General features: G+C 34.5%; 1 protein-coding gene and 1 long non-coding RNA gene across 3 annotated transcripts; one reads left to right on the top strand and one right to left on the bottom strand.

Moving 5' to 3' along the window:
- Window positions 1-324: 324 nt before the first annotated feature.
- RunxA (RUNX family transcription factor Runt related A) lies at window positions 325-27976 on the bottom strand. 2 transcript variants are annotated; one of them, XM_081985559.1, is made up of 5 exons: window positions 26968-27976; window positions 12479-12592; window positions 4760-4879; window positions 4230-4439; window positions 325-1400 (listed from the first exon to the last, which is right to left on the bottom strand). In XM_081985559.1, the coding sequence occupies exons 1-5, from the start codon at window positions 27362-27364 to the stop codon at window positions 754-756; spliced, it is 1488 nt and encodes a 495-aa protein (XP_081841685.1). In that variant the 5' UTR covers window positions 27365-27976; the 3' UTR covers window positions 325-753. The 2 variants fall into 2 exon arrangements, with proteins under 2 accessions (XP_081841685.1, XP_081841692.1); XM_081985566.1 differs by having other exon boundaries at window positions 4760-4864; window positions 26968-27975.
- On the top strand, window positions 18411-21360 carry LOC145733051 (uncharacterized). The gene is made up of 3 exons (XR_014179112.1): window positions 18411-18743; window positions 18803-19039; window positions 21169-21360. It is a non-coding gene; the product is annotated as an uncharacterized LOC145733051 (long non-coding RNA).
- Window position 27977: the final 1 nt, after the last annotated feature.

Genomic DNA, 27977 nt, shown 5'->3' on the forward strand with positions numbered 1-27977 from the left:
TACGGACAATAAATTTTGACCAATCAAATACGATTAGGGCAATCGTTTCGTCGTATATCGGTCACATGGGAATCAAAAATGTGTCGTCGGATCACGGACGCATAAGACTATAGCTTTAGTGGTCAGGTGCTTGACATTACCATACGTCTCACTTAAAAAAAATAGTCTATTCTTTGTAAAGAACATTGGCTTTCAATAGTTTTCTCTTTGACAGCTGGATTTTCTCTCCTCTTAATTTTCTCAGACCAACTACTTTCGATAGCATAGGCTCCATACCAGCATGCCCCCCCATTTGAAGTGTTGTGAACCAAATTAAAGCAAGTGTTATAATTACATATTTATTTCATTAATAGTCAATTTACAGGAAACAAAACAAAGTTATTAACAAATTCATATTTTACAACTAAAATTTGAAATGACAAATGGTTGCAATTCAAATCTACTTTGCTTATTACTTCAAGCAACGCTGGCTGGCAAATTTTTGTTAAACTATGAAAATTTACAAGGAACTTATTATATTACCAATATGTACAGGCCTTATTTTGAGCTAAGTACAATTTTATTTTTTTGATAACTAACATTATAATTTATTTGAGAAACTGTTGCAATTAAGAAAGTGATAAAATAACGATAAAAAGTACAGTCCAGTAACAAATACAATAATTTAAAAGCAAGCAATTTCTGTATCTGTGTAAAAAAAATAACAAACAGGAACAAAAATATTGCACGTGATATCACTATTTTGTAGATTTTTTAATATGGACGCCACACCACTGCGTCTCCATTCTGACCAGGTCCCCTAGGTCCATTAGTGTTCAAAACCCTGCTGTGAGCATCTTCTTGTCTTTGCGCAGCAGCCGCGCAGGTTCCATTATTTAGTAACAAATCAGTCGTCCCGTTCATTTGTCTTTGGGTCGTATTGGTAGACAAATGATCCATAACGCTTTGTAAATCATTATGCGGTTGCGCACTGTGACTATGCAGTGAATGAAAATTGTGAGGCTGATGATTGGCCGCCGAATATAACTGCGAGTACAATAAACCAGGAAGAACTGGATAAATAGAATTATTGCAATTACTGGAAGAGTAGGTTGACTGCGTCATGTTTTGATGCAGTGGAAAATTAGTGGCAGCACTACTGCTTGAGTTATTGTGAATGTGATTTACACTTAAGGTAGGCTGGGACCCTAACAGTTCATCTTGGACGGGGCTTTCAGCTGCACTGGAGTTGTCCGATAATGATCGTGGACCAGATAAGCTAAAGTCTGTGTGATTAGTCGAGTACCGTGGTACCAACAAGGCTGAGGTGTGAGTTGAGCTTTGAGTGTGGTTGGCGTGGTTTTGAGATGATATCAACCCCAGATGCTGGTCCAGGTCGGTTGTGGATGTATCTGGCAACACTGAAACAAATAAAATTTCCAGTATTGTAGTATACAGATGACATACAAACATACTGTATTCATTTTAAATCAAACCACCCTAAAATTATTTCAAATATTTATTAAATTTTGTCCTATTATTAGTCAAATTATTCAACGCTTAGCAACGTTCTAAAGATTTTTGTATTCACTAGAGGTTTAAAAAAATTTTATGTTTCACCTATACGTTATGAATACATAATACCTTGGAAACGGTGTATTCATATTAACCTGAGGGCATTATCATAACGCCCGCTTATAACGCCCTGAAACCGTTTTTAATATTAGCAATGGCATTTTTATACTTCCATACCATAAAAACTTTGTATCCCCTATCCTAGGATGCTCTTGACTTTTTAGGTAATAAACTTTCGTTAGTTTTTGCTGCATTTTCTTTTATATTTTCTAAAATTTCGTCTAGCATTTGCCATTTTGACTGACTGACTATCAAAGTCACATCATTCAGGTAAAATAAACAGTAAACAACATACCGGTAAAGATATACCTTACTTTTTCAATGCCAGAAACAGTAAATAATGCTGAATTAGGTGAAACCTAAAACATTGTTACACCACAGGCGTTAGGGAGAGTATAATGTCCGCCGAAACAGCCAGACGTCCTATGGCCCAGGGATAGGTTTTGAATTATGTTCAGGACATTATGTTCTCTCTAACGCCCTTGGTACATAAATAGCTATAATCTAGGACTTCTAATGTTTAAAACGCCGAACTGTCAGAACTGTTTTGTGTCACCGTGTTTATTTATGTTTGTATTAATGATAGTGTTTATTTAAGTGATGATTAATTAGTGATGAATCGGAAGTTGAATTTAAGAAAGTGAAACTGTTAATGAATGTTTTTTGAGATCTGTCTTACAATGTTATTTTCAAAAAACTTCAAATTATTAGTATTTTATTATTTTATTATTTTGCTTAATCTTCAACCGTTCGCCTGCTGTAGCCTTCCAAATAGTGGAAGGCTACAGCAGGCGATTATTCCAACGTTTAATAGTCAATATCTCGAAAGCAACAACATTTAGAGAGAAACTGATTACAACAAAAATTGTCTAGATTAATCAAAAGAATCAAGAAATAGAAATAAAAATTTGTTGTTGCTGCTGATTTCAGGTAAATGGGTCAACGCCGGAATCGCCAAAATATTGTATCATTTTTGGTTTCCTATTTACAGTACTTCGCATTCTTAGTTTGCCACCTTGTATATTTAATATTATAGAAATAAGCCACAAAAATATCGTTAATCATACTGCTGAACAACAGGGGCATAATGTTTTTCGTTTACCACCTTATCATTGCATTTTCAATGCAATTGAGTTTATTTGAGGTACTTATATCTAAAAATTATTACAAAGCATATGTGGGAAGGGATGGAAGGTAATGTCTTCCTGAAAGACCTTTTTAACGTTTAAAATTCTTTGACCTAATATTAAATCCATTGAAAATAGTAGTTGAACACGGGCATGGCAAACTGGGATTCCAAATACGTGGATAATTTGTATCTGAAATACTCAAGAAGAATTTTTAAAATATACACAATTTTTTAGTCGCATTTTAAGGTTCCAATTGGTAATAATTGCTAGAGACATTACCTTAAAGTAATTCCATCCAGGTACTGATTTTTTTTTACGACCCCTATAGAAAATAAAATTTCCCTCCCTCATTTGAGAGATGAAAATATCACTTTTACTACCTAGGGAATGGGAGTGGGAGAATGGAGCTGCCCCGGGGGTCGTCCGCGATAGATCCAACTGGTTCACGGATGGACATGCTGCTATTCCGGGAAATGAAGAGGCGGATTGACTGGCAAAACTGTTCACTCAGAAAGTGCTTGTTGGTCCAGAGCCGACTGTGGGGATCGCCAATAGCAGGGTGATCCAGTCGCTAAAATCTTTAGCCCAGCAGATGTTTCAAGAACGCTGGGACTCCGCCATAGGTATGAGGCAAGCCAAAGAACTCATCAGTGGCCCCTCAGCCAAAAATACGAAATACCTGCTGGAACTAAGCAGAGAGAACTTTAGGACAATGACCGGCCTACTGACTGGCCACTGCCAGCTGAGACGGCATCAGTACTTGATGGGTATAACCGAGGATCCTACTTGTCGAGGATGCTTGGAAGAGGAACAGTCGGCAGGACACATCTTAATATGGTGTCCAGCCTTCACTCGTTCGCGGACAACATTCCTGGAACAGTCAATAATGACTCCCAGGGCAATCAAGGGAGCTAAGACCTAGCAGACTGGTTGGCTTTATAAAGTCGACTGGACTGCTGTAGCTACCAACAACCGGGACGTGACGGACCCAGACAGGAGGCCTATACGTTTCTGGGGCGCTGCCCCCCAGGTTTGCCAAACAACAACAACAACAACCTAGGGAGTGAAAGTGCCACCAGACAATTATTTTCGTCCATAGGGAGGAAAATTGTCACCAGAAAAAATCTAAAGTCTAAAGGCAGTTTGTCACTTTCTTGACAAATTGACAAACATATCTTTAGTAACAACACCTTCTTTTTCAACCAGGTATCAACATGGAACGATGGAGTATTTAGTAATGAGGACGCCATGTTGGTTGATCCGGGATTTTGTTTCAAACTGATAAATTTGAAATGCTAATTTGAGGGAGGTTGCAGCTAATATTAAACAATGACCTACTTCATTTTACTATTTTGGTAATATCAAGAAACTGAAACATATTTTTTCCAAAAAACGCATGTTTTAACTATTTCTGATACATAAAAAAAATTAGAGTAGTTTGTTTTGAAATGACTGTAAAAATATTTGTTTTGCTGTACGACTTACATGTGCTCACAGTAGAACTTGTAGTGAAGGCATCCTGGGCAGAAGTTTGATCAGGAGTGGCCCCAGAGAATCCCAGCGCAGGTGTGTTGAACTGCGTTGTACTTGCCGCGCAGGAACCTAATGTGCTCGGTGTAAAATACGGCGAGTACGCTCCAGCTGCGCTGTAACCCCAATGGGAGTTTGTCGTTGTCAGTCCAAATTGAGTCATATCTGGCACAATACACAAAAATCAGTAGGGCAAAGCAAACGCGCGTTTTAACGTTGCGAAACATTACGAAACACTTTCATATGAAAATCGTAAATCTTCAGTTAGTTAAGATTCAAATCGTCTCAATAATTTACACCCGTTAACAGGGGATAACGAATGGGTTGTGTTTTCATTTGGAACGCGAGTCCTGTGGGAATCATAAAAAGGAGTTGGCGCAAATTAAATCAAGCCGTCTAAACTTTACATTCTTAGGGCGAAATTTAGTTGGAAAAGTTTCTCTTACGGCTACTATTCTAATTTAAATAAAAACCGTGCAACTTACTATTACAATTTCCAATTGGCGGCATCCTAAAACTGGACAAGGGATCCGAAGCGGCAAAAGGAAACGGTCGCTGGCCAAAAGCAAAATGGAACTGTTGTTGTTGTCCTAAAAACGAAAGTACTATATTAGATTTGATTGCTGCCCTAATTCAGTTTTGCTGAGATCAAAATATACAGAATCGTCTGCATTACAAAAGACTGGACCACACACAGTAATCGCCGTAAGGAGGATGCTCATTTGTTATATGAATGTTTATAAAATCTCACCATATGGCAGTCAAAAAGACAGAAGAGCAATTTAATGAGTCAGTTTTATGGTTTAAATGCGCGGAAGTAAAAGTCGTCGGTTTCCTTTGAGTGTCGGTATCAAAGACTTTTACGGATCATTTGTAGTTTTTTGTATAAGTTCATTTCATTCCAAGGCACCAACTGAGTCATAACATAATATTTAATGAAAATTAGTATATCTGATTTGAGTTGGGACACATAATAATGTTAAAACTTACTGAGCTTAAAACTAAACTAAATGATATTTTAAAATGGTATAGCAATGTAAACGACTAAAGAATTTCAACAATCGATCGATGAAGCATGTGCGCTATCTAGCAACGCTGCTTGCCGTATAAAGGCTGGTTCTCATTACACGTTCCGTTTCTAATCACCGCCCGTTCCTTAAATTGTTGTATAAAGTCTCCAACGTTCAGTATACATTCAAAACGTGTATGCATTAAAGTTTTAATCAGCTTGAACTAGTGATATTTATTTTTCTAAAGGAAAATGTCCAAATATTTTCTAACTTCTGAACACAAACTGCACGATCGAGAATAGAAAAACTGTATAAGTTGGCAAACTGTAGGTATCTGAGAAACATTTTGTTGAAAAACTCCAGAGGCGTTTACACAAGCATGTAACTGGATATTAAAAAAAAGAGGAACTCTACTGCTTTTTCAGAGAATACAAATCAGTTTTGGATTCCTCGGGATACACTTTATAGATGAAAAAATATCTCTTGTGATTTTTTCTAGAACCGCACTGTTTTGGAGTAAAAAATAAAAACTCTGAAAACAATTCAACCAACTATGCCAGTGTTTTTTGACATAACTTGTTTATTTATGATATCTGCTGTGTAAATCATACCGCCAATAGGCCAATCACATTTGACCACTATTGCCAATTAAATAGACTATAGCAAAAAAACTTATATTTTATATTAATTTAAATCTGATATTTTGTAAATGAGGTCATTCAAGACATCCTAAAACCAATAATAAATTGTATTTTTTTTCTTATAAAGATGCAGCTCAAAATATTATTAAATGCAATGACACGAATTTTGTTTGTTGCCCCTACACATGATTCAAACCAGCAATTGGTTGATGTATGGCTTTTATCCATTTACTTAAATACGATACGATTATGTATAGTGCCAATAGTAGCAATAAAAGGATTTACAATCATTGAATTTTCTAGTAAGTATACAAAACCCGTTATAAGCTGACAATCAACAAACGTTTACAATGGCTTACTTTATGATCTTTAAGACGTTTTGTCTAATATGTAGTAATACTATATTATTCAACGAACATGCAATGATAGCTATTACTCATGAAGATGAAGTTGTAAATGTGTTGTCGTTTACAGATGTTACCAGATGTTGCAGAACAACTATCATATCTGACTTCATATTGAGCTTATTATAGTATCCCAATACAGTATTAACAATCAGGTTTTACTTTGATGGTTCGAATCGAGTGATTGCAATCTGTACGCGTCATTAAGAAACCTTCGTTAAAAATTGCATAAGTAACTTCCCAAGCCTTTTGAAGATCCATGAGAGCCCTCCCCCAAGAAGCATCAAGCAACAAGAAAAGCTGGTGAGGGCTTTTTAGTATTAGCCATTTGATTTTGTATGGTTTCTCGCTTTTTACATTTTCTTTCTCGATTAGTTTAACTAGCCTCATTTCTAAGTTAAAAACTAACCTAAATACAGTTCATTAACATAATTAATTACACAAGATATAAGTCGCCATATATCTTAAATTTGCAACAGATAATATAATGAATACCTAAAGAATTTATGATCAATACGTCAAAAAATGTGATTATTTTACGGCTAATAGTACGTTTGAGTTACCTGGATATATTTAGATATTTGTTAATGATAACTCGTATCTTTTGTTCTGCAATAAACTATATCCAAGAACTTGTACCCGATACACTCACAATATCAATGACCCGTTGTAAACGTTTGTTGATTTTGGCTTGTAATAGACTTAAGATATTTAGTAGATTATGTAATTAGTGGTCTTATAATCAATATTATTACGCTGTTCCCACAGGGATTTAGTATACGTTATTAAAGCATAATTTATTTGATATTTTTGTGGAATTTATGACCAAAGCTATAATAAAAAATTATTCACCAAGTTAATTCAAAAAATACGGTCAAAATTTACACTTAGTTTAACATCAATTTTCTCTGGAACTTTTATTTTTTTATGTATTGTAGCTTGATTCTTCATGAATAAATTTGCCTTATTATCATTTTTAAATGGTTTTATCGGTATTTTTTGAGACACCCTGTGGATTGAACAACTGACAATAATTTTCAATAATTGACATCACTTTTTAATATCAAATTGTGACTCGTTCATTTCTGAACATTTTCTATTTTTATTCGCTCTGATATCTCAATTATTAGAAAAAATACAGGGTTTCGACGAAAAGGTGAATATTTATCTTAATTTCACCAACGTCGACACTCGAATTGGAAATAAAATGCATGTCGTTTCTCTGAGAACTTTTTACTTTTTTCTCCCTCATTTGAGAGATGAAAATATCACTTTTACTCCCTAGGGAGTGAGTGCCACCGTAAAAGTCACACTGTCTAACGACAGTTCGTCACTTTCTTGACAAATTGTCAAACAACACCTTCTTTTTCAGCCAGGTATTAACATAGTATTTAATTGCTGCTTTTTTCATAAAACATTACATTGGTTGTATAACAAATTAGATGCGCAACTCTGTAGTAAACTGCTTTTTGCATCCTTGAACTTTGAGACCCGACACAAAGCCCAAAATTGCCCGCGAGAACAAAAGTTCCTCCCTAGTTGTCTAATAGACAAGGTTGCAAATTATCTAACTAAGATACAGAGAGTTTATTAAAAGTGTTTCCATTTTTACACGTCACCCTGTGATACACAAATGTAAATTTTGATAAAAAGATTGATGTCTAACATTTTTCTAATCTAAACGTAACATAAAAAAAAACATATTAACAGTTTATTCTTCTCCCTTCCTACCTGTTTTGTATGCGTATATACCGTACACTTCAAACTTCAAACTTTCAAGCCATTAAAGATATTACCAAAACAATCCCGAAAGCTTATTTCATACATACTTGCGATACACAAGTGAACATCAGAACGTCTTCGAGCTAAGTGCTCCTAATACTGCAGCGAGTTTAAAGCAATTGCGAACAAACTTTCAGCAAAGTTTCCATTTTGCGTACAAGCCTTGCGGTTTTCTTAATGCCTGCTCGTATGATTCAAATCCGGGATCTAGAAATACCATATATACGTATCCTTTCTCAGATGTTATCGACTCATCTTAAACTTTCCGCTCTAATTGGTAAACTTAAGTGAGGGCGGCAATTTATATAAACTACTAGAGCACTACTTGCCTTTTAACACGTGAACTTAATTTATGTCCTATATTTGTGTGCCTATCTACTAGAGATTAACGTAACAATATGGGAAAGTAATTAAAATCGTTTTTGGGCTATTAGGAGAACCAAACATTAAAAGTAGGGAAGACTAAACAAGTTGTAAATCAAGAAGAAACCAGATCATAACGGTCGGAACGAGACATTTATTAATCCAACGTAGCTTGTTATATCCCTTTAAGAATGTGGTAAATTGTCTGCAGCTGAAAGTTTTGCAGGAATTTATACTGCTAATGGCCCCTTGTTTGAATTCTTAAGGCAACAGGTTTTAAAGGGTTGTAAACGAATTTTAACTCGAACGTTAATGCAAGTGAAAAATCAAATGAACAATGCTGCAATTTCTTGACACACGTCGCCTCGTTACAATTTAGCGATTCATGTAAATTGAGCGTCCTCGAATGAATACTTGGAAAGGGTGCCAAGCATGCACGGATGAACCTTTCCTAATTAATTAATCAAACCGTTTGATTCACTAATTCCTTTCTAGCAGGATCCACTTGCAAATTCGGAGAAATTCAGACCCTGCTGAATATTCAGTCTGTTTTGCCGGCTTCGGTGTCTTTGTAGGTTTTGTTGTCTCGTAGTTAGTTAGGACTTGCACTATTATTGTTTTGGAATAGAGATACGCAATAATGTGGATGTCAATAGAAGAAATACCTCAGTGTTTCCAGTTGCAGTCTGAGTTGGCATCGAACCCAAAAACAAATACTTTTAACGAAACCAAAGATGAGTTTTGTAATTGTTATTCGTCAAGATTATACAAGTGTCACCTTATTAAATTACTGTATTCTTTAATTTTTATTTTGCATATTTTTAAAATGCCGACGTGAATCTGAAACCTACATTTAATGGGCCTATCCCACATATCATAAATTTTTGTTTTAATGAATGGAATCGAAAGAATAGGATCAAAAAACTAATTTTTCATATTCTTGAAGAAAAAATTATGGTCGTAAATGTTCCTACATTAGTTTGAATTTGTCCATTAAATTTAAAAGATCTGTTTTGGCGCGCATGTGACGTACGTAATTCTGGGCGATTTTATTGGCTGTTGCACGCCAACTGTTTCACTTCTTGTCGCTGATTGGTTGATAGTGTAGTACGTCACCGGCGGCGGGCGTTTTAAACATGAGATTAATGTAGTTTTTATCATCATTTTTTTTCTATTTAGACTTAATATTTTTGAAAACAAAAAAATACGGGTATAATATTTTCAATCCGTCTTTGTAGTTATGAAATAAAAAAAAATTGTGGGACAGGCCCATTACACATCGAGTCATTAGATATTAAACAGCGTGGCCCGTATGGGGAAATAACAGATTTTCTGGAAAATTTGTGTGAGAATTGAATTTTTGAGACAGCTTTCATCATTATTTCGACGTTATTCTGTATCCACTCATAGAACAAACTTTGTTTAACACGACAAAACATAAAAATTAAGAAAAAACCGTTTACTGATATGTGTAAATTAAATTATTTGTTTTGGAGGCTGAAAATGTCAAATTTCACATAAAATGGTAAGTATCTCAGAAACTCATCCAGATAGGTTTTTATATGATATTATACATGAAACATGTCTAGAATTTGACGTAGAATCCGAAAATGTAAAAATATGAAGGGTGTCCAGCTTAAAATAAGCAAGTATCACATCTACTTCCAGATTCCGGGGCCAAATTTTACCAGAAGTGAGAGAAAAATCAAATTTTTTTTAAAATATAGCACTTGATGCGTGCTTTATCTTAACTAATTTGAAACATATCATGGAACCTGAACGGTAAAGATAATAAACCACCATCTTCATAAGTGACTTGTTTGTGTCGCTTTGTTATCAGACCACTATATCAAAAGCACTATACAGGGTGTCTCTAAAAGATCTACCACAATTTTACTGCCAAAATAAGTAGACTTCGTCACATTTACTTTAGTCAAAAAGTTAATAATAAGGGCGATAGAGTCGAAAGAGTGAAAGACTGTAAAAAGTTTAATGTAAAAATGTATTATTTATAAAAGTAACTTGGATGACACCTAACACACTAACTGAACAGAAAGGGAAGTGATAAATCTAATTTAGATCAGGCAATCTGTTAATCATTAGTTATCTAGTTGGTTAATAGTTGGTTATGGTATGGATTGATTTTATCAAAGTGAATAATTAATTGTCCTCATCTTTTTTAAGAAGATGTCATAGTTTTTTTACGACTCTTGATATAGTCCGAAAACCTAGATTAATAATAAGTTAAATCTTTTCTGCTCAAGTATATAATTGTTTAAATGACACACAATAAAAAACTTTAGTGTCTGACAGTTCTAAATGTGTCTAAATAGTCGATGGAAAACCCGCTTGAAAACGTCCTTGGGCATGTGTTTCCAAACAGAAACTTTCGCACCCCACTTAATAGACCTCATCAGGAAAATGTCCAGCTGTCGAAGGAACGACGTCACCCTCTCGTAACAGGACTTTCCCGCACGGTCCTGCTACGTCAGCTTTCTGTTGATGGCAACTGTTGGAGACGTTAATTAATATACACTCCCAGGAAACAATTAAATTTCCTGTTAAACCGTTTCCATCCTGGCCGGCGGGGACCCCCCATGCAGTAATTATTTTACATGCTTCATTATTGCAGGAATTGTAATTTTAAATTTGTTTACTTCGGGAGGACTATCGCCTGCGTTTGACGTTTTGTTTGTAACTCGTACACAATCGCAATTGGAAGTCCATCAAAAAATTTGTTTTGCGGACAGCGGAAACGGGCCCTTTATTTCCACCGAAATTGTATTGCTCGGTCGCATTACCTTAATTACTTTGGGACAATTTAACATATACATTGTGCATCAACCGAGTTATTGAACAAGTTTAAAATAAGAGATTTTAAAATAAAATTAAATACATACATATTCCAAATGTTACGGAACGGTCTACCTTTTTCTACAAGGTAAATGCTGCAAAGATGAAGCAAGAAAGAAGAAATTTTGAATATCAGGTAAAATTAAAAATGTATCTCTTGATGGTCGTTTCGAGTTTTTAGGACCTAAGTCTTCCCGTGATATTCCAAAATTTCATCTTTGCAACTTTGCAACATCTGGAATACCATGTAATTGCCATCCAATATGCTCTAAAACATACAGGGTTTTCGGTCAGCACATTATCAACAGGTTACGTGACATTCTTTATATGGAAAGTCCATGATTAACTTAAATGTAATTAAGAAAAAGAGTCTGGTGCCGCTTCCGTGTCTCTATCGAAAATAAAATCTATTTTCTGCAATATTTGGTCAACATTTTGATTAATTTTAATTAAATTTGCTGCCAACAGTACCAAATTGTTTCTAAGTAAGGCATAACATGAGTTTTAATGAAATAACCACGTGTTAGATAGAATGTGACGGTTTGGTGGTGTCACACTTTAACCACCACAAAAAATGAGAAAGACATCTTTTAACCTGACAAATGCTTTTTTTATATGAAACACACTACACCATGAACACGAAGGTATATAAAACTAATTTTTCTAAGGTTCCAAACAACAGGTGACATTTGACAGTACAGAATATAAAAAGTGGAAGATCCGATATTAGATTTTGATTTATTTATGATTTATGGTAATTTTTGGTTTTTTGATTTGCTTTAAACAGAGAGAAATAGACACACATTCTTTAGTTGACATCCACCATTACCGGAAGAACTAACTGACACTGGTACCTGTGACTTCGGTTTGCTTTGTCGCGTATACAACTGACAATAATTAGTTTTTTTCAAACTTTTTAAGATTATAAACATTTATTATAAACTACAGTCGACATTTCGATTATTAATTGCGTTCATTAATACACTCGTTGGTTAAATAACTATAAAACGTTGTCCAGATTTTGCAAAAAAAATCAGAGGCTTTTCGCAGTAAGACCAAACACGTTTTCTTAATAATATTTAGGTCATATCGCCATTTTTGATCTAAAGAATGTCACTGAACATAATTAATTAAAAAGTGACCGTACTCACTTGTTTTTGACCTTGGTTCCCTGGGTCCATCCACAGTGACTTTGATTGCTTTATTGTAGGTTGCTACTTGGGGCGGAGACGTTGATACCATAATTGTTAACGTAAAACTTTTCCCTGAAACAAAAATAATACTATTAAATCGGAATATCATACAAAATAGAATGATGTCAGAAAAAGATGTACTTTTTGCACTTGTTCCATAAATAACTATTAAGAAATAAGCAAGTTATACCTACATCATTTTAACGACCTTAGCGCAGACTTCATATTTACTCAAAGCCAGCATGGCTTTTTTCTGTCAACTGCTATAAGAACATTAAAAATCTGTTGCAATAAATCAAAAATCGATAGCTAAGAAAACGAATCTTCCAAATACGCGCCTTAATAATGATTTTAGTACAACAACACACAACAAACAATAAAAAATAAAGTTTTATCATGCAAATAGAATAACTAAAAAATTTACTTTTCTGACAGTTTATGATATTCGATTTGTTCATTTACGATAAATAGCAGATATTATAAAGTTCTCCCCAAAACGGAACTTTAACCACTGTTTAGGTTGCGGGGTTTATAGCACGTGGCAGCAGGATTCGGCGGTTTACCCTTACGTGGCCACGTCGTTACAGGATATAGAATAGATACGTAAATGTTGGTAACTAGGTTGTTGTGATTATATATATTCTTCTTCTACATCTAAAAATTACTTAATATACACAGGACGTCCTGTAATTCATTAAGAAATGGATGATGTGGATTACACCGTGTTTTTCAAAGTAAGAGCACCTACCGTTTTATTGTTATATTATATGTAGATAGTAATACAAATGGGTTTACAAACTATACAGAGTATCCAAACTGGACCATTTAGACGCTACTTATCTACTCTACTATAACTTAAATTATCTGCTTATAGTATAGCTAGGAACTTCTCCTGAGGTTGCTACACGTCTTGGTAGAATCTTTTGCGTTTTTTTCCACTTAAAGAAATTAGATTTACAGGAATATGTTGACATTGAAGTGGCACATTAGTGCCCCAGCTCAGAAACCCGGAGAGTAAGGGAGGTCATTTATAACTGACTTTTAGAGACGGCTCAAGTCAGAAAGCTTTAAGACGGATTCTGGAACCTATTTCTGCCTACTTCCAACAAAACTATACTGAAATAACTTTAAATGAGAATTTACCGATAATATTAATAGAAATAGAAAGATCAATAAGGTGAGTAAGGCCACACAGTAAGAGGTAACCCAAATCAAACAAATATTAACACTAAAATGTGAAGCTGTTTTATTCACTCGATCTTACTCTAATTTTTACTCTACTCCAATCACTGGTTGTAGGCGACAGTTTATCTTTACAATGCGGCCGACAACCTGATTTTGTAAAGGCTTCAATTGCCAATCCGGACGAATACAATTAAGTCTGCAACAGGGAAAAAGTCTTGATAAAAATAATTCTAAAGTTACTAGAGTCTAAAGTTACTTTACTGTGTCGATTTACAAAAGCTTCTCAGTCCTAGCCACTGGTGATAAATGCTTCACTCAATCACAGACGGTGGTGAATTTCAATAGATAGTTTCAATCCAAAGACCGCTCTGCAGTGGGCAAGCTTAATAAAAAGACACAGAGAAGAAAAAGTACACAGCCTCAGATCTTGGAGGTGAAATGATCCAATGCCAGTGTCAATGGGACCTTGTCAGCAAGGAATTCGATCTCTAAGCTCTCACGATTTCTTGAGTAACAGCAAAAATCCACCTAAAAGTGACGAGAACCCGCTTCACCAAAAAGGCAACAAACGCAACAAAGCAATGGAAAAGGTATTCTCTGTAAATTTCTGGTCGGAAATAACCCCAAATCAGGAAAAACGGGCTGCACTCAGAAACACGGTTGAAACCTGACCCTATGGATATCGTGTTTAGTTTTAATATAATAGATGTAAATTCTGGTGTGCTACAATGGTAGATCCTGTGTTTCTGGGTTTATATTTTACTAACGATATTCCGGAATATACAATGCTTTGAGGGAGGCAGAAGAATAAATTTCATCGTACCTTGTTTTTTAAATTTTTTTTTATTATTTTTATTTAAATAAAATAGTTAAATTCTTAAGTGAGAGACTTGGGTGTTTAAGTAAATACAAATTCATCATGACAAAATCATCTACAAATTTAAGACTATTTTATCTCGGGAGGCCCATGTTGACATTTAATATTGATTGGTATATGTATAATCACCTTTTTTAAAATACGGTTATATGGAGAATCTGTCAAAATAAGCAGATATAGAAAAGTCCAAAAAGGTCAAAAAGACGTATTTTAAGAAGTTTAATATGCCGACATTTCCATGTTTTTATGTACAGGTATGAAAATTTCTCTTGTAAGATACTTTCAACTACTGATTTATCAAATCTACTAATTTGAAAGGCCGGTCTGATAATTTCGTCAATTAAGCCACCAGCAATCGTCACAGTATTTAAATCTGCCATAACGAATAAATGGAACTTTAACCATGTTTTAGGATAGTCACCACATTTAATTTAAATTGTACATACAATATCAAAATATTGGTAATTCTATTTGTTATTTATCAAGCGTTCGAATAATTCGCCATTTGCTGGCAAACCGCATAAATCACATTCTTTAATTTGTTCATGTTTCGATGCTGGATCTCTTTGTAAACAGTACTTTTAGGATGACCCCATAAAAATAAATAATTTATAAAAAGATCAGAGAAACGGGCTTTATTAACTCAATAGGGTAAGTTGATCCAAATAGGTAGGTGCCCATTTAATGCGGTTTGGAGGTATTTTCAGAATGCAAGTGCACAATCAAACATTGGAAACCAAATATTTTTATTTTCTGGGACAACGAATGCCGACTCAATATCATTTTAAAGTAGTTCCAAGAAGTTTCTCCAAAATTTCCACTTACTCACAAATCTTTTAAAGATACTGTAACGTTTGAATTTTAAACCTTTTCTCTATTATCCTCAATATGAAGAAGAATATCCAGATCAGCACTATTATTTTCGTGCCTCGCGACTTGGGCAATTTATTGTTCTCAAACAATTGCAATTGTTATTATTAACCGTACCCTATTTCCAAAACGCTTAACAACTTGGACTTAGATATAAATATTATACAATATTCCAATTAAATCTACTGGAAAATAATATTAGAAGCGATTAAAATATTTATGTGAGATTTACTATGAACATTCCCGCAATACTCGGTATATCTTTGTCAGTCCAATGCCATACTTTAATATAAATCAACACACAACTATTGCAATGGTGTTCAATCCATCTTTGACAAATTTTTGCCAGAAAGGTCATCAATCATTCTAGAAGCAGGGGGATCTGATTGATATCTTAAGATTAAGATCCCTGAAAGGGTGGCAATTTACTATAGCAAACATTCGGGATTTAGCTAGCTAGAACGAGGTAATCGCTTCTAATCTCTATGAAAGAGATTTAAGTGGAGTGAAGTGAACGAATTTATTTGATCAGGTTATTTCAAACTTGCACTAAGAGTAAATACTGCAAGAAAACCTTTAAATAGTTAGAGTAAACTAATAATAAACCATTACATATTGATTGAATTAAAAGTATACTATACATATGTTTATAATTATTTTTATTACATTTCTTCTTATTATTAGTCAATTATTCAACGCTTAGCAACGATATAAACATTTTTTTATTCACTAGATGTTTAAAATATTTTTTCCAATTTTGACATATAAAGTGGCACTTTTCAAAACTGACAACAGTAACGTAACGTTCTACTTTTTGTAACTGATTACAAAAAGTGTTACTTTTTGTAACTAGCGTGATGAAATGGCCATTTCTTAACTAGTTAATAAATTAATACGACAATTTATTAGCTTTTCTAACTTCTTTTTTACTCATTTAAACTGTGAAAATCAAAAATAAGTACAATTTATGTCAAAAGGAACATAACAATTTAAAAAATCAATTATTGTAAATATTAATTATACAATTTGTACAGTTCGACAAGTTCATGCCCGAATTTGTCTTGCTGTTGCTTGAATTTGTTGTTACAGCAAGTGATTTGGCACTGCTTGTTTCACCAAGAATGCTAGCAGAAATGCTTTTTTTGTTTTCAATCGACTTTTCAACATATTCTTCGGCAACAGAGTTCGATATCGATCTCCCATGTTGTTTTATTTTCAACAAATTGACTCCATAGTCTGCAAGATGTCCAGTGAATAATCCTGGATTTTTTAAGCCAAGTAATTCAGCAATTTTCTTTGTTAACTGGCCAATACTATTAATACCTACTGGTTGTACACTGCATTTACCATGTAGGTAGTTAATAAAACATCTGTTGTGCTTCAAATTTTTTGGTCGCATATTAATGTATCTTCTTAGTATATCTACAAAACTGATTGTGATTGGAATGTTAACTTGAAAATGCAGGTGTTTAACTATTACATCTTCATTCCGAAGAAACGTTAATTCCACAATAATTACAATAAGGAACACCTGAAATATGAAAATAATAATCTAAGTGATTATATCGAAATTTTGTGTAATAGTATAGGCTTACCTTAGCTAACAGCCACTTGGAATCATCTGCTTCTTTTAAAAACTCCGACATGTTTTCTCTAGTAAACACATTAGATTTCTTTTTCTTTTCAAACAGCAATAACCTCTAATGTCTATACCTTTCTTCAGAGACAGCTCCGCTCTCAACATTGAGTAAAGTGACCATGATGTTGAAGATTTAAGATACCTCTTTTCCTCGAAGTAAGCATGCATAACTTTTTCATTTATGTGTTTTACCTTTTTTGATTTAAGCCATATTTCAAATTTTTCGTAAGCTGTATCGAACAGCGACTTAGATCTTTCGGGAATGAGAGCAGCACAGCTTTTCTTGCAGCCTCTTCGATATCACTCGGTAATTCTGAATCTAAGTTGTTCAATTTTCAGTTAAATTATCGCACCATTAAATACCTGTCGCAATGTTTACAGCATAAACAATATTTGACGTGGCAAAAGTTTGATATATTAACAATACACACACAAGTCACCATGGATATTTCATTTGGAACAACTGGTGGGGGATTGGGAGGTAGACATAGATGTTGGATGTGAAACTATAATTTACTTAGTTTGTACCACTTTTAACTATTTACCATCCAAAATTAGAAAAAATCATGTATAAAACACGTTTCGAAAATGTCTAATTGTGTAACTCATTCAAATTGCAGAAACTCGCTTTGCTCGTCCTGCAAACATTCATTCGTTACACAAAATCGCACTTTTCGTAACTGGTTATATAAATAGCTATTAAATCACTCTGAATGACATCCGTCTATTTACAGATGTAAATAAACAAACATCAATGTCAATCTATGGGGCGCGGTGCAAATTTAATATAGAACTGTAATTTTAGTTTTTTTAATATAAGAAGTCGAAATTTAATAAAATATTGTATAAAACACGTGACTTAAACCGGTTTATTCACTCGAAGAACTTATAATAAAAAGTGGTGTAAGTCACTTGCTGTATAAAATAACTATTATTTATGTAGACAAATTCTAATTATTGCTGATATTTCACTGGTGGTCACATGTTACGATGAGTGCATATACGAGTTCTGATAGGATATGTATGCCACAATTCGGTAACAAATTGTTTGTTGTATCGATTGCAACAAAGACAAAACTTCAAATATTGAATGATTCGCATTTAATATAAATATCAATCAATTGCAAAATCCAATCAATCATAACAGAAACATATAAACCCAGCCGGTTATCATCTAGTCCAATCACTCTACTAAAGCGATTTTTAATAATTGTTTACTATTACCCACGAACATTGTTGAATGCTGTTATACCCACATTACGTGGTATTAAATTAACAGGTAAATCTTACTCCAACAACATTTGTCATACAAACCTTAAACTAATAGTTAATCCCCACGTGACCAGAAATGAACTCACATCGAACAAGCTTCAGCATGAAATCAAAGCATGCGATCGACTAAAATGAACACACAGATATAGCAATTCCCCTGCAAATTTAAACCCGTTTAAACATCTGCATGTACATTAAGTGGCTGACTGTTAATCGATATCGGTTTGCGTTTTTCATTTGTGTAACGAACTATCCTATCCGACAATTCTGCGGATTATCGGCGGTATTTGTTTGTGTTTTACTTCTGGTTTTTATTCAGCGCAATCAACGATTATATTTTGAATGGCCACTCCGATTTGTTTTTTATTTAGCTCAATTGGGTATAGTATCATATGGGTTATATTAACAATCGCAACTAAACTGTACAATTTATATACAGGTGTGGTAATAGAAAAATCCGACCATAGGAAAACCGTGTAATTGACAATGAAACGTTGATAATTGCATGCACGAGACCAAGAAAGCCTAATAAAAAATCTAGTAAGCGAAAACTTCGGGGCAATGTTGCAAGAAGCTTATTTATTTATTCTCTGGACTAGGAACATAATTTTGTTTTTGGCCTATTGGACTATTTGTATTTATTTACTGTTTGTTCTGATGCTTAGCTGTTGCTCAGGTAAGTATGGTTCATTTTTTATCCCGTGGCGGTTACGTCATCAAGTGCTCCGCCATATTGAAATTTACGCACGTCGTTTATTACAAGCTAGGCTATCCATCTTTTTAATCACCTGTTTAGACGTTGCCGTATTGACAAATTCCTCCTTTAAACCTCACAATATGTATCTTTCATAAAGCAATTATAAATGAAAATGAGAAAACTATATTGTTTTGAAAAAAACATTCTAAGAATCTTACATGTTTCGCATGCAATAAATGCTTTTTTTTTTCGAAATCTGTATAATTCATCGGTCCGTTTATTACTGCAACCAACAATACAACAGGTTCACATCTGCTCGTGGAAGATGTGGCAACATAGAGCATAGTCCCAACTGACAGTGGGCTAAACATTTTGAGGCTAGGAATTTTAAAAAGTTGAAAAACACCAAAAACTACAAACAGAAGAAATAAAAACTTAATTTAGGGTTGTTTAAGTTTATTAATTAGTGTTGTTATTGCGAGACCTTCGTAGAATTTAAGATTTTTCTTCACCAAACTGGAAAACTTGCAACATTTGGTGGTAAACAAAGGCGGAAAGTTCCAATCAAACTTTGGCTTGGGAACAACAACAACATTCAATTTAAATTATCTGGAAAGAACATCACAGATAGGTGCATTCAAACGAGTCATTAACAGCCCAATACCAACGTTTCAAGAATTATTCCATAAAATTTGCAAGAAAGGAAAGGCAATGTGTGTATCCTGGGGACTATTAAATCCTAAAGCAGTGTTTTAACTTATAACAGAATTGTTGGTGTTTTAAGAACTTGCTTCATGGTTTTGTGATATAGATTGCTTATTTATTTCCTTTTGTAAATTTACCCAGCATTAAATACATATTAATTTGGTTTTGTTGTGTGATTTATTTAACATGTTTTTTCAATTTCAGTTCAATTTATTGTAAGAGCAGGTAGGTACCTCAGTTAAAGAAATTATCTAATTTTATGATTGTTTATGAAGAAAACTAGACTTCTTAGATAAAAAAGAAACTTGAGTGAGATTTTTAAAGATTTTATTTGTATATTTCATAATGTGTAAATAATACAATTAAAATAGTAATTTAAGCTACTATCTGATGGAAAAGTATTTAACAGTAGCACCATCTGTTTCTAGCCTTATAGTCAGAGAAGATACGGCAAAATTTATAAGGGCTAATTCTGCAAAATAATGGCATTTGATCAAATTTATGTATTAAGTAACTTGTATCTTTCTAACATTACCTGAAACTTATTAGAAATTTGTTTTTTCAACACTCTGCATATGGATTTTGACAACACCATTATAACCATAGTTTCAAACACCTTTTGTTTAGTCTTTTAGAGCAATTGATAATGGGACTTTTTAAATTTGGACCCTTTCAAAGCATGATAAGCAAACTCCAGATTAGGCAAATAAAGGTACCTGAAACATAAGCTATTTAGTATTAGCAGCTTATTAATACCTCTACCAGAGTCCTTTTTATAGTATTAGGTAAATCACCTTGTCAGCTTCTGCTAAATACACCGCCTTTACTCTATATCCATGTTTCTTTGATTGAGAACCACTGGTTTGAATAAACTTGGTTTTTGTAGTGTTCTTGTAAAAACTCTTCTTGGGAGTAAGTAAATATATGGACTGTTTCATTGTGACAGTGTTTTCTATTAAAAAATGCATCCTTTTCTGTTCCACAAACTCTAGTTCCTTCAGAATGTTTTACTGGGCCCATTGATAGTTGTAAAGTGTATTAAGAAGGTGGCATTTTCAAAATTGACTACCGAAACACACACACATTATCTAGTCTCACACGTAGTATCGCAATTAAAAACAAGTTAAATCAAAATACTCCTTAAAATATTGTAAAATTTATATCAAAAATAAAAAATTTCTCTTTGTTTACTTTTTGTCAACAATGGCGGCCGATTTTCCGAGCCTTGTCGTCATGATTCATTGCCGACGTGACTAGATGAAGTCAAAATTCTATCGCGCTCGGAACGCATGTAATAGACAAGAAAGGCAAATGATGACGGGAAAGGCAAACCGCCACGGGAAAATAAATGGACCATAGGTACGGTCGCTTTTGCAACACGCCCACACCCATTCCTTTACTAGGGCTGATTTCCGGGTGTGGCACTTGGCTCCACAGGGACAACACATTGTCAACAATTGTCCAAACCACATTGGACAATCGCTCATGAGCTTCTTTCCAAGAGATAAGTCGAACTCCCTGATAAAATTACCCAGAAAGAACCTCAGATGTGTGACAGGACTTCTCACGGGCCACAGTCAGAAGAGAAGACACCTGCATATTCTAAGTCTGTACTACAAATTTTAAAACTTTTATTCGACTTTAATTGCTCAATTTTGCCTTAATTTAATCTTGTATCTCTTCAAATAACCGAGATCCCCATGATGAGGCTCGTAAAACGGGCACCCTGTATACCTACTGTCTGATTCTTGAAAGTTGACTATTTTACGTAACCATAGAAACTCGTGAGCTCTCGTATTGTCTTTATATGACTAATGTCAAATACGGTCAAATGTCTATTTTCATGTTAGCAAATAGTACTTGTAATCTTGAAGTACTAGCGATTAGTCTCAGAAATACGTATACCTATGTCTAAATTTGTAGGATTTGTCTTTGTCACGTGATGGTCAAGTTTCGACAACCAGTTCCATGGCCGGCGCTGTCGCCCGACATAACACCACTAGACTTTTTTTCACTTTCAAGGATTCACCAGAATTTTGACAGCAGCCGAAGTTGTCCAAACCGCCCCTAACTTATTTCATACACATATACATTATTTCATTAATGTGAAATATATCGATTGCCGAGCAACATTTATGATACTTAATACCAAGACTTTTGATCTAAATTAAATAAACGAACTTAAAATGTAAATTTGACATTCTTATTTAGATTTTTTTTATCATTTATTGAGAGTACTATACTCTTAAAGCTTGTAACATTAACACTTTCAGTTATATTATCTCATTGAACTTTGCTTTTTGCCATTAAAAATTAAATAGAAATTTCTATGTATGTTTTCCGTAAATTGGCTTAATAAAAACCTCTTTCCATCACGCTAACTCCACTCGAAAAGTGGATATTTTTGCGGAGCAGGAATCCCTTTCGCTTTACGTCATAAGTTAAAGCCCCCCTCTTCAAACTGATAGGATTTAATTTAAAAATAAAAGTTTGCGCTGGGAAAAACGTTTACTTTTTGTTTCCCGCTTTTCTGTTTGTGTTATGGTTTCGGGGATTTTCGAAGTGGACTCGAGGAAAGCGTGTCGGCCCAAATTAAATTTAGTTTGTTCGGGCTATTTTTCTCTATTTTCTCCGTTTTTTTTTGTGAGTTTCCCTGACTTTACCCTTTTAACTGTTAAACGCAATAATTGATGGGAAATTGATAATGGTGAAGCAATAAAGGTTTGCCAGTATGCAAGGGTAGCAAAACGAATTTGCGCCGATAATGCGACAGAGTAATGCGAACGAAACATTGATCGCTAAAATGCACTTGAAGCCTCACGCAAAATGGCGAACGTATCAAAACTATCGTGCTATATCAGAAAATCTAATTATCCGCCACTTTCAGGTCCAATTCGGTGCCCAAATTACCGTGCGAAATTTTATTAGGGGGGAATTTTCATTTTCCGCAAAAGCTTTAGTGGCACAAAAGGTTTTAATTCAATCGTAATGTTAAATAGATACACTCCTCTTTAATACGTTCAAAGTGTAACTTAACGACAACCATGGCAATTGTAATTTATAAGTAAACAATAAACGACAAAAGAAAAGCTCAATTTTAACCCTTCGTCGACCAGAAAATGACAAACGAGAGACTGGAAAAGCAAACAAAACAGATCATTTCAAGCAAGATTAACTTTTATAATCTTGTTGACAGGTTTTCCCAGACATCTCCGGTTTTCCGCCGCATATTTCCCAGCTTTTCCTGCGCATTTTTAACGAGACTCCGCCTTAAGTGGGCCGCCTCTTTCTTTCCCACGGGTTTCTCGCATTTTCTTACGTCCAGCATTGAAATCTCCAAGACTGAATAATCAGACGTTAAATAAGAAGTCCAATTATTACCTGAACTTTTCATAAATGCTTTTTATTTAATGGATTAGTGGATAATGCCAAGTGTGCAGGGTGAAGAACACAGGGCGGTTCAGTAAAAATCGTATGCTACGTGCAAAAGTTACGTAGTTAAACTTTAAACGGAATTCGCAAGAGAAGTGTTGATAGAATGTGACAGAAAAAGCTGACATTGGTGGGTTCCTGTCACATTCTACAAGTCTTTCTCTTGATAATTCCCTTCCCTCGTTTCAAGAATATGCACCCTGATGGACATTATACTCTCCCTAACGGCTGTGGTGATGCATACATTGTTTTATGTTTCACCTAATTCAGCAAACATTTACTGTTTCTGGCATTGAAAAGTAAGGTATACCTTTACCGGTATATGTTGTTTACTGTTTATTTTAACTGAATGTTGTGACTTTGATAGTCCTGTCAGTCAGTGAAAATGGCAAAAGCTGGCCGAATTTTAGAAAATATAAAAGAAAATGCAGCGAAAACTAACGAAAGTGTATTACCTACCTAAAAGTCAAGAGCATCCTAGGATAGGGGATAGGAAGTTTTTAAGGAATGGAAGTATAAAAATGCCATTGCGAATATTGATAATGCCCGCCTATCGTTCCCTCAGGTTGTTATGAACACTATAACCCACACCGTTTCCAAGATATTACTTATTCATAATGTTTAGGTGAAACATAAAGGTTTTTTTATGTAAAGATGTAGGAACGATCATACATCGATATTTCTGAGTAGGTGACTGAATGGTTTCGACTCCAGACAAAGTACCTAAAATGTAAATAGTTTTCAGTAGTTTTCAGTCAAAAGTCACGACGATCTATAAATGCCTTCCTTCATGGTCGTAGTTCTGAAGGAATTGACTGAACATGTATGGGGACAGATACCTACATTAAGTTGGGTGGACCACTACCTACAAAGCCACTCTTATTACTGTGAAAGTAGTGCACACTTTTGCTGTTCTGGGCCATACAAGTCTCCAGAAAAGTCTAGTCAGGGTCTGTTTATCATTTTCTTATTCTGTTTTGTTTGAGTTTAGAAATTCTTTACTTTTGACAGATGAAAACTAAGGCATTAGAGAGTTATCACAACGCAACAGTAATTCAAATGCTAAACAGCTAAACGTCATTTTATCCAAAAATAATTGCAAAAACCAAAATATAAATCATCTAATAGACGAATAACATAATTACACAACTAATTCAGTGGATGAATTCAGATAAGTTACTGGCAATATTGCCCTGAAGTTTTCGCTTACTACACTTTTTATTAGGTTTTCTATCTTTGTCTCGCGCATGCATTTCTCAATGTTTCTCTGTCAGTTACACGAGTTTTCTACGATGTTCTTTTTTACCACATAGGTATATCAGCCTCAAAGGCAAAGTTAAATAGCTAACTTTGCCTTCAAAGTTGCTTTAAGTAACAGATAAAATTCTACCTTTCTTCAATCACGTCATTCTTTAGCATCTTTCTTTTTCGCATATAAAACACGTAAATTGGAAGATTTTTCGAAAAAAAGAGAGGACAATTTTTTGTTTAGCTGAAGAAAATTTCCAATGCCCAGCAAAGGGAACATTTATGCTAAAGGTCCTAAAATAAGCACAAAAAAGAAAATTTGAAATAATTTTTTTTGTTTAAGAATGTGGGGGATTATACATGTATGTAATGTTTTGTATGTATATGTATAAAAGGTGTTTTCAGGTGTTTTGGCTCATTTTGTAGCATCTTTTCTTGCTTTTTCAGATGGCGGAATGAAGTTGATTGGAGTTCAAATGTAGACGTTACGGTATTAAAATATTGAAAAAAATGCTATTTTAGTCAATTTTTGGCTGGGAATTAAAGTTCCCAGCTGAAAATCGACGCACTTAACTTATCTTCACTATTGCCCAAAGCTTAGACAAAAATACCGAGTAAAAGTGATCGGATCTCAAAATCTTCAACTCAGAGGTTCTAAACACGCTAAAATTAAGTGTCCCTCACACTAAGCATGGTAAAAGTTTTCTTGAAACCATCAAAACCACTCAGATCGCTCTGAAAATAGTGAAAATACAATTCCGCTTTTAAAATTTTTACATTTAAAAATAAAATATTATTTTTCAATATCGGTTTGTTACTTTTAACAATGAGAACATGTATTCCTATATCTATATTCAACGGTTTTCGAGATGTTGACTTTTAAATTATGTCATTTTTACATTTTCTAGCTTCGTAGATTTTAAACGGATTAACTCTTTAAAGCGTTTACTTTCTTATAAGTTACGATTGTTGCAAATTTTGAGTAAGGGTATACTAAATCGTTTTATTGAATATCACTTTTTAAATTACACCAATTTTATCAGTTTTTTCCAATGCTAGCAAGTGTCAATTTAGAGATATAAACAAATTTATAGTTATAGCGAGTAGCCTAAGTTCTTCGAGTGAATAAACCGGTTTAAGTCACGTGTTTTATACAATATTTTATGAAATTTCGATTTCTTATATAAAAAAAAACTGAAATTACAGTTCTATTAAATTTGCACCGCGCCCCGTAGATGTGACATTGATGTTTGTTTGTTTACCTGTAAATAGGCGAATGTCATTCAGAGTGATTTAAAAAAATTTTAAACATCTAGTGAATAAAATAGTATATTACATACTTAGGTGGAAAGTGTTTGATTTCTGTCAAGATATTAGGTATTAGGTAGTTATAGAACTATATCTTGAGACAGATATTAAACTTTCCACCGTGGTTTGTATACCTACTATTTTATTTTCAATCATTTATCAGAATCTTATAAAACTTTTAATAAATCATTCAGTTGAATGATTGCTAATAGTCTCTAACAATAAGGTAGTATAGGTGTATGAGTAGTTATGACTTCAACCATAATAAACGACTGGTAATTTGTTTACAATCTCGACAACGTCATTATTGTGCTGTTGTCTCTTGAATATTTTGAGCTGAAACGTTCTTAGAGTGCTTTTAACATGGAGATTTCTGAAGACGCAGACATTCAAGCGGGTAGAAAGTATTCACTTTCCACCCGGGTGGAAAGTATAAGCAGGTAATTTTCATCTTTCCACCTGGTTTACACACAAGAGTTTATTAAATACATGGTTGAAACTAAAAATGTTTAAATCGTGGCTAAGCGTTGAATAATTGACTAATAATAGGACGAAATTTAATAAAAAGATGTAATTCTGTATTTAAGTTAGCTAAAAATTCTTATTTCTTTAAATTGAATTTACCATAAGATGAGTTCTACAACTGGTCAACATTATCTGTTTTTTTTTCAAGCGGTCTAAAATATGCTTATTATTCACGTGTACTGCCGGCGTAGAAAGACTACATTATGTTACTAGTACCATAATGAATTTTCATTGTTGTACTAATATGTCGCATGATGAACGGGTTTGCGTGACATTGACATTTTGAGTTTATTGACGTTTTGGCGAAGGAAATGAGGTTGTGGTTGTTGATGTTGTGGTTGCAACAATGAATCTGTCGATATTTAGCAATTTGAACTAAAGACCACTTGAAAAAAAATTGTATATGTTACACGGGAGTAGAATGCGATAATTGTGCTACATGTTGTCAATCTCAGCACAATAATCGTCTCTTTCTACTTCTAGTAACGTAATATACTATTATTAAACTCGTGTCAAACAACAAACCTGCTATTTATAGTTATTATACGAGTATATCAGTGATAGTAAAATAAACATTTTCCTAAAAAATTCCGACAAAAAGAGCATGCAAAACTCCTAGTAGACTTTTCCAAATGAACGTTCAAGCAAGCTTTCATTCTTCAGACTAAATAGAATAATGATTTAATTACCTCTTCCACTTCGTCCCACAAACCTAAGATCATTAAATTTAGCTACTTGATTCTTCATAACCGCCGTTGAGTTCCTCAATTCAGCACAATAATTTTCGTCATTACCCGCTTTAACAGTCACCACAGTACCGTCACCAATGTCACCTAGTGCCACCACTTTAAATGCAACTGGTAATGTCTTGTTCGACCTCCAATGAGGAGGCAGTACCGTACATACAAACAAAGGACTACCAGTCCTCACTAGTTCTCCGGGATGTTCGGAGAGGAAATCATTAAGCGTCCTCTCCGCCAAAATGTCCGAAGTCATTTTCGTGTAAGTATCATTGATGATGTTGGAGCTCTCTGGTGAGGCTGCCGCGGCCGTGTTGGGGGTTTGAGCGTTGTTGGTCAAATGCATTTTAATCGCCTTGGACCGTTTGGTGTTTCCCCGAAGGACAATTACAGCTTGAACAGTCTCAAGTGGCACCAAAGAAATCCCTTTTTGAACAACATCGTTGCGGTTGTAGCGGTCGCGGATACTGACAAATTCGGATTCCAAAGGGGTCGCGAAAACTCACCCGATTAAAAATGCATCGCATGCCAGTCAAAAAATGCACGCGACAGGGCGCGTTCCGTCGGTTGCCTGGCAACACATGTCAACACTTTTTCTGAATGAAAACTTTTTTCGGGGTGGGGTGTTGAACGCACTCACGTCATAAAGTTCCGATCGCGTTTGGATACATCAGCAGGTGTATTCAAGAACTTACATGTTTGCGGTCACGTTATCGACTTTTTCTTTATTAAGTGTTTTTTGCGAAGTTTGTTAATGAGTGACACTTTGAGCCGGATAAGTCTTGAAAGCCCCACGGCAGACGGCCTCAAAACCAAAACTAAAGACTCTAACAGTGTGTTGTTGATTAACTAGGAAACACGCGTTCGGTGGCCTACGTCCTATCCAAAAATACCCATGGAAAGTAGCGGTTAGAGCAAGACACAGCACTAAAGTCTTGTCCGCCACGTTTTACGCCGAG

Source organism: Ips typographus, linkage group LG1, assembly GCF_016097725.1.
Source record: "Ips typographus isolate SLU linkage group LG1, UJ_Ityp_2.0, whole genome shotgun sequence".
Lineage (NCBI taxonomy): Eukaryota > Metazoa > Arthropoda > Insecta > Coleoptera > Curculionidae > Ips > Ips typographus.